The 7,608-nt window shown below is 30.5% G+C and overlaps 1 protein-coding gene across 1 annotated transcript; it reads right to left on the bottom strand.

The window, feature by feature from the left end:
• Positions 1 to 2,598: 2,598 nt before the first annotated feature.
• Positions 2,599 to 6,276, bottom strand: Trap1 (TNF receptor associated protein 1). Its single transcript, XM_017903938.1, has 13 exons — positions 6,126 to 6,276; positions 5,807 to 5,902; positions 5,645 to 5,727; positions 5,317 to 5,544; positions 5,029 to 5,195; positions 4,828 to 4,937; positions 4,399 to 4,472; positions 3,990 to 4,336; positions 3,750 to 3,897; positions 3,510 to 3,637; positions 3,255 to 3,439; positions 2,882 to 3,180; positions 2,599 to 2,794 (listed from the first exon to the last, which is right to left on the bottom strand). Exons 1-13 carry the CDS (start codon positions 6,238 to 6,240, stop codon positions 2,699 to 2,701), a joined length of 2,076 nt encoding a protein of 691 aa, XP_017759427.1. The 5' UTR covers positions 6,241 to 6,276; the 3' UTR covers positions 2,599 to 2,698.
• Positions 6,277 to 7,608: the final 1,332 nt, after the last annotated feature.

Raw genomic sequence — 7,608 nt, 5'->3', positions numbered from 1 at the left:
ACTGGGAGCAATTATTGTTTTCATACGACTTCCGTTACATGTTTTATGGTGATTAAAACAAAGCCGTTTCACGATTGGTACGTTATAAGGTTACACGTTCTGTTGAATACGAATTTATTTGGTAGACGAGTTACATTCTGACAATTTTCTACTATGTGGACCATTAAGAGTTTCGTTTCGTGTAACGGGAAAACATCTTTCCAATTCTACCAAAGGGGATGAGGTTTAGTAAAAAAAAGAAAGAAAATATATATATATATGTATATGTATACAATATGAAGAATATGTGTATACATATATATCATGGCAACTATACGCAACTATTACCAATAAGGAGTTATCTTGATTAAGGATAAAATTTGTTACTCGAGAGAAGTAAATTTAATCACGACCGCGTTGTCAGACCAATGACTATTATTTAATGACCTATCGTTTAAACTTAAATGTTATCCGCAACTATAATTCCACTGCAAAAAAGGTACATAGGTACATTTATGTATTTTTACTATTTGCTAACCGACTTTATTTTGGTTACGTACGAAATAAACAGAAGGACTACTTAATAATATAGGTATAAGTACAGCATAGTCTAGTGAGTAAATGAATTGACTCTAGTGAAAAAACAGTGCTCTGCTTCTAGGGCGAATATATGTGCATGTCTGCTGACGTTTACTGCAGCAAAGCACAATAGTTAAAAAGATATGAAATATTTTTACTGTGATGATAATAATGTTTATACAATGATCAAATACTATGACTTGTATGATAATGATTGTAATATTAATTATCCAATGTTTTTTAAATGAAAAAATTAAGAAATCGCGGAAGATAGTATTCTATTTCCGCGCGTACGTAATGCTAAGTCAACGTTCCGTTCGTTCAACTTCATCTATTCTTTTCTCCCCTTTTTATTTTTTATTTTAAACTTCTCTCCTTCCATTAGTCACCATCAGTTCAACAGACATAACTGCATATATGGTGCTACTACTTACATCGCGCTTTAACATTTTTATCTACTCGATAAGACTGCTCAGCAATGTGGATCGTACGCAAATCATCGATGCTCTTATCATGAATTACTCATAGTTCTCACGCTGTTATTTTCATCATGAAAATCTGTCCAAGTAACGATAATGAAACATTTTTTGAACTGCCAACTTAATACTGCCGTACGAACAAAGGCATTTCCCTTGATTAATTTGTGTAGCTAATCGTGACACACAAAGCGTCAAGAAACTGTTATTTCTGTGCCTAATATCTTTCAAATACCGTGTACTTCCATGCAAGATACCATTTTCCGTTGGTCAATTATTTAGCAGCAGCTTAATTGGGAGAGGTGTACACGTTTTTCTTTCTTATATATATATGTAGAATTCTACTGGCAAATTCACTGTTTATGTTCCTGTTCTGTAAAGGATACTAGCCATGTTATTCTACATTTAGTGGAATAAATGAGTAAACCACGTTAATAATAATGAGAAACAGGGTGACTTCTTTTGTGTTTAACCAAGAGGAAAAGAAATTGTCTCCTTCTTATGTAAGTTTGAAGTAGCTGTGCCTCTCCTTGCTGAAATTTCAATGCAATTACTTACACAGATACAATTGAACATAGACAATTTATTCTATATTAGAATGAAATAAGATTATTGTACAGCTTTAACTTAACAAATTGTATCAGAAACAACATCAATGCGCAATGAAAATTTCAGTTTGCGTCGAAGCACAGCGAGCTCATAACCATTAAGATTAGTTTTATACTTTACAAATTGACAATGAAGACATATTGGTTAAAGACTGTAAAGCGATGCGGATGTAACGATCATCCAATTATAAGTATTGTACCAATTGGTTTGTAATCACGTGGACATTGTGAAATATTTGGTTGTAAAGATAAAAAAGAAAAACACGTAATATTTTATAAAACTTCTGATCAAATAGTAGTACTAAGTTTTCAGTGAGATGTTTTCATAAAATAGGATTTAATAATTTACTATAATTAACAATTCAAGCAATCGGAATTGATCGAAACAAATATATTTCATTTATGTGCGTTTACTTTTTTATTTTTCAAACTACTTACTATTGATTTTTGTACTTGATTATAACTTACAAACTAATGAATAGTTCCACTTATTTCTTATTTTATTATAACTTGCCATAATTATACGATGACGAGGAATGTAGGAAATTAAATACAAAAAAGATGTGGGTACAACTTTCAAATTCACCGCGACACTTAGCCCTGCTAATAGGATACATATCGATATCATGAAATCCTTCAAACAATGAGGAACTTGACTTGTTATAATTAGAAGGCTATAATTAATTTGTACAAGATCAACATATTGTAATAAAGAATACAATCTTGCCTACATACTGTGTTATTACGATAATTCTAAAACCATTTACCTATATTTTAAATGTTTCCTTTCATGTATTAATTTTATATCTTCTATATCTAATATTGATGAAATAATAAATGTATGAATTGGTAAGATATGTCGAAATAATTTATTTTGCAAATGATAAATAAAAATGTCAATATGATATGATAATGAGTTGTATTTATTTTACCACAGAGAATAATTTTTACATGTAATTATTTTATTCAGAATATTTATTTATACACAATGTATTTCTAACTTATTAAACAGTTTTGTCGCAAATGTTATAAATGTTATAAATTGAAAATTAATATTTATTTTAACGCTACGGCTAACAATTCGTTCATTGATGCCAGTAATGTCCGTGGATTTTCAATTAAACCAGCTTCTGCCATGCTGTTAATGAATAACTGAAACGAATTAAAAAGAAAGTTAGAATGCATAGAATGTGAAAACTTCCAATATATAACCTTCACTTTACTTCCATAACACAGTACCTGATTTATGACAAGATCGGCTAATTTCGGATCGGTATTTACTAGACTACAAAGCTTCTTAATAATGGAATGATTAGGATTTATTTCAAAATGTGGCTGAAGTATAGGATATAACGTTTCCTCGTTCAATTGACGAGTTTGTATGCGGGTAAAGTGTCTTGCACTTGCCATCTCACGAACTGTAACTACACACGGATGCGACTCAAGTTTCGTCGTTGTTTTAATATTGTATGCTTTCCCGGTTAATACTGTTTTCATGTGACTTATAAGTTTGTCAATTGCTTCTTGATCAATAATACCTATATATACATATATAACAAGAAATTAAGCACAGACCATATAAAGTTATAAACCATTAAGGTAAATTACTTACGAGGACTATCGTCAGATTTTGAATCTGGTTCGCGTAACTCTTCTTCAATGGAAGTCAATGCGCAAGACTTATATTGCCGTAAATGCAAGAAAATTACATCATCGTGTGATTCATAACAAAATAGTACTTCGATATTTCGTTTCTTTAGTGTTTCGTAATATGGCGATCGTTCTGCTAATTCACGGCTAAAATTATAATATAAATGTAAAGACTGTATGGATTGTTCATATTAATGAAAAGTAATTCATTCTTTACCTTGGTGCTAATAAGTAATATATTTTGTTTTGATCAGAAGGCATTCGTTTGAAGTAATCTTCGAGGCCCATTAATTCCCCTGGCTGTATTGCAGATGATTCGTAACGCAAAAGTTTAGCTATGTCTTCCTATACAAACGAAAAATATAATTAAACAGATATCAGAAAGATAAATATAGTACCTTTAGGAAAAAGTTATGCATACATATAAATATATAATAGAAAAAGATTATTATATTACCTTTTCTTTCTGATTTTCAGTGCTCACGACACCCTCTTTTAATAAGATACTGTTATCTTTATAAAATTTATTATAGCTTTCAGTGTCTTTCCGAGATTTTTCACTCAAGAATTTTAAAATTCGTGTCGTTAAAACGTTAGTCAATTTTCTATAGTTAAAAAAATTAAATAAAACTAAAATCATTCAACATCCACAAATTTAGGCATCATTACATGCTTTAACTTATTTATGGTATCCTACCTGATTAAAGTACTATTCTGTAATAATTCCCGACTTAAATTAAGAGGAATATCTTCAGAATCAACCACTCCTTTGACGAAACGCAACCATTTTGGTAAAATATTTATATCTTTACTTTTGATTAACACTTTACGACTATACAGTGAGACACCCGTCACTTCATCTTTACCGAAATCAAAGAATGACGGTTTTTGTTCCGGGAAATATAATAATGCTCTTATGTTAATTGGAACATCGGTTGAATAGTGTAATATGAATCGAGGAGAATCAAAACAGTTTCCAATAAATCTATAGAACTCATTATGTTGTAATTGTGTAATTTCTTTTGGATCAAGCAACCACAATGGCTGAAAAATACAGCAGCATTTTATATAGAATACCTAAGCAAATGTAAACATGTCAATTTTACCTGCATAGTATTAACCCTCTTGCCGTTAACATAAATAGGACTACCGATAAAGTTACTGTACTTAGTGATGAGACCTTTGAAACACAAATTATTATTAATCATTCGTTAAAAAATATGTAATCTCACTAAAGTTTTAACCTTTTCGCAACTAGCGCCAATTAAAGATGGCATCCAAAAAGTGCTGCCCAGTGGCTAGTTCCGGTTACATTCGGCAGGCTTAAAGTTAGTGTATTACTTATCGTAATTAGTTACAATCTTGTCCCAAGTGTATTATTCATATATTATATTCTAAAGATGCTATGAGTTCTTTTTATTAAGCATAATTAGTGTACAAGCGTAGAAGAGCGCCGAAAATGCAAGGTATTGTTTTTATGGGTAGCACATTGATGCCCAGTTTCGCCGTCGCGAAAAGGTTATAATATTACATACGATTAATTGTGTCTTCGTCACTAAATTGTCGACACTGGGAATTCAAATGTATAACAATCTTTGTCCCTGGTTGAACTCCTTCGGCGTTTGAAATATTGAATGTGTCAGAACTGAATAAGATAGATATTTTAATGAAATAACAAATTTTCTCATAGCGTACAGATTTACAATTATTTATAAATTCTGTAATATTTCTTTTACCCGTCTGATTGCCAACAAAGACCTTCAGCGTCTTTCTCATACGATTTTGTAAACACTTCTACTTTATCAGCAACCATAAAAGCACTGTAGAAACCAACACCAAATTGTCCAATAATTTGGGATGTATCACCAGCATTTTGCTTTTCTTTAATTTTTTCTAGAAAAGCCTGTAATAAAGAGTAGAATTTAAAACAGAAAAAAAAATAAACAGAATTAATTTCAGCATCATAACAAACTATTAGATATCATTTATATAACTAATTAGTATGTAATTGTATTTTAACTCACTTTGGAACCAGATCGAGCTATAGTTCCAATATTTGATATTAGTTCTTCACGTGTCATACCAATTCCTGTATCCTGAATTATAAGAATCCTATCTTGTTTATTAGTTCCAATATGAATTTCTAGGTTACGATCACCAGCCACCTCTGCAACTTTGGAGTCACTTATACGCATATAACGTAACTTTTCAAGTGCATCACTTGCATTGGAAATTAATTCACGAAGAAATACCTTTAGAGCATATAAAACTCATGTTATTTCATCCAAGATGCCAATTTTCTAAAAGTTAATACATAACTTAAAAGTCAATATAAAATGAGAATAAAGTTACCTCTTGCTCCGAATACAAAGATTTGGCCACAATTTGTAACAGCATCTGTGTTTCTGATTGAAATTTATGTTTAACACCTTCATCTAAAAGAATTAAGAATACATTAAGCTACGCATGAAATATATATCCATAAGTAAATAAAGGAAAAGATTTTACAAGTACCTGTTGGTTTTTCCACATCTTTTATAATATTATGTATTTCTGTTGTTTGTGTCGCTGCTTGAGAAGAAAATCCTTGTACAGAATTGTTTATTATAGCTGTAAATTTAAAATTCAGTTATTAACACAATGTAAATAAATGATTAAAAGCGAATTACACTTAAATACTTAATTTGTCTATAATACAATAGAATTACCAATGGAAATATTACAGTAACTTTAATTCATGTGCGAGAGAGATATGACTACCTAACCTCAAAGTTTGCATCAAACAATAAAAATTGAAACAATAAAATAAGATATAATACAAAAATATGCGAACCTGAAAAACGCTGACATTGTCTTTCGAAAATTCTCCTTTCAAAGGTTCTATTCAGTGGTATTCCAAGATTTCTTCCAAATTTAATTGCAAGTCTTAGCTTGTAAATGGTAGCCATGCTTTCGAAATGACCAGAAAGCTCCTACTTTTTCCGTTTCCCTACTGCATGTGATTCTGATGTAATCATTTGTCGACAACGTAACAAAGGTTATAATTATCCAACTAAGCTATTATAATATTTAATTTCTAAAAGATAATTTAACTTTTCATATCGCACATTTAAATTATTCAGTAACAGAATTAAAGTCCGTATTTCATCGTTTTAGTATTGAATTTTGTAAATAGAGAGGTAAATTATGTACTAATATACTTTAATTATACAATAGGGTAATTAAAGCAAATTAAACGCAAGTTATGGCATATAAATTTGTTTATTATTATTATCTGTATAATATATTTGAAACAATATCATTCTACAACATTGCATAAAAATATACAAAGACATGACAAAATGTCTTGACTCTCGTTTGATAAAACATGTTTATGAATAATTTGATCAGCGTTGCACCGCTATCAGTTTTAACTGAATTCATTCTTTAATAGGTCACTTTCGAATTACATTATATTAAACCGACATTTATTTTTTCTTTTCTCTTTTTCTTCTTTTAGTGTCCTCACCCAAAGGATTTGTCAATAAATCTGGGACAAAATGAAATAACTATTCGTGTTTTATTTAGAGCTCCCGTCCGCGTTTATTAACTGGAAAATACAATAAAAATTCGAGTCCCCGATTATTAAATGGGTCAGGTTTTTCAACTATCAGATAAACATTTATAAAACAACACGATATAAATAGGATTTATAGAAATACGAACGGTTATCTTCTTTATGTTCTTTCTTATGCAATGAAAGAATGCATGGCCCGATAAAAAAAAAAGGAACGTTCACAATCTGATCACACTTCCATTCAACGCCTTTCTGAAGTCAGAAGAAGTTTGTGTGATCCGAGATAAATCGAAACGAAGGAAAGAATTAAAAAATTGCGCGCTTATCACCTTTTGGAATGCGCGCGTCATATGAGAAATGTAACAGAACTTATAACAACCGAAAACGAAGCGCAACCGTAGACAAAGAATTCGCTTCGTGTGCGTCATAAACATGTTTAGAGAGTACATAGGCCAGAAATAAAAATAAAAGGAAGGAAGGAACGAACGGAAAAAACAAACAAAAAAAAAGAAGATATAGTAAAGTAGACAAAGAAGAAAAGACGATGAAGAAGTAGAGTTCGTGATTTGAATGTAGAAACGAAAACGGTGATCCTTTTCCCGTTGTGGCCATTGACGAAAATTGAAATCGGCTCAGATTTAGTAACATTCATCCGAACACAATTATTATCTTTCTTTTGAGATCATTGGCCGAAGGATAACAATGACAATTATAATAATGATAATAGTAATAAGTAATAATAATAATAATAATAATAATA

This window comes from Eufriesea mexicana, unplaced genomic scaffold, assembly GCF_001483705.2.
Source record: "Eufriesea mexicana isolate 0111107269 unplaced genomic scaffold, ASM148370v2 scaffold47447488, whole genome shotgun sequence".
Lineage (NCBI taxonomy): Eukaryota > Metazoa > Arthropoda > Insecta > Hymenoptera > Apidae > Eufriesea > Eufriesea mexicana.
This window is presented reverse-complemented; position numbering and strand designations above follow the sequence as displayed.

What these genes read in the sequence shown, in the direction of transcription:
- Trap1 (XM_017903938.1), bottom strand. Translation starts at nt 6,240, where the DNA reads ATGGCTACCATTTACAAGCTAAGACTTGCAATTAAATTTGGAAGAAAT. An exon ending in TAGCTCGATCTGGTTCCAAA is followed by an intron (nt 5,196 to 5,316) that starts GTGAGTTAAAAT and finishes TCTTTATTACAG; the next exon opens with GCTTTTCTAGAAAAAATTAA. An exon ending in CTGAAAATCAGAAAGAAAAG is followed by an intron (nt 3,638 to 3,749) that starts GTAATATAATAA and finishes TCGTTTGTATAG; the next exon opens with GAAGACATAGCTAAACTTTT.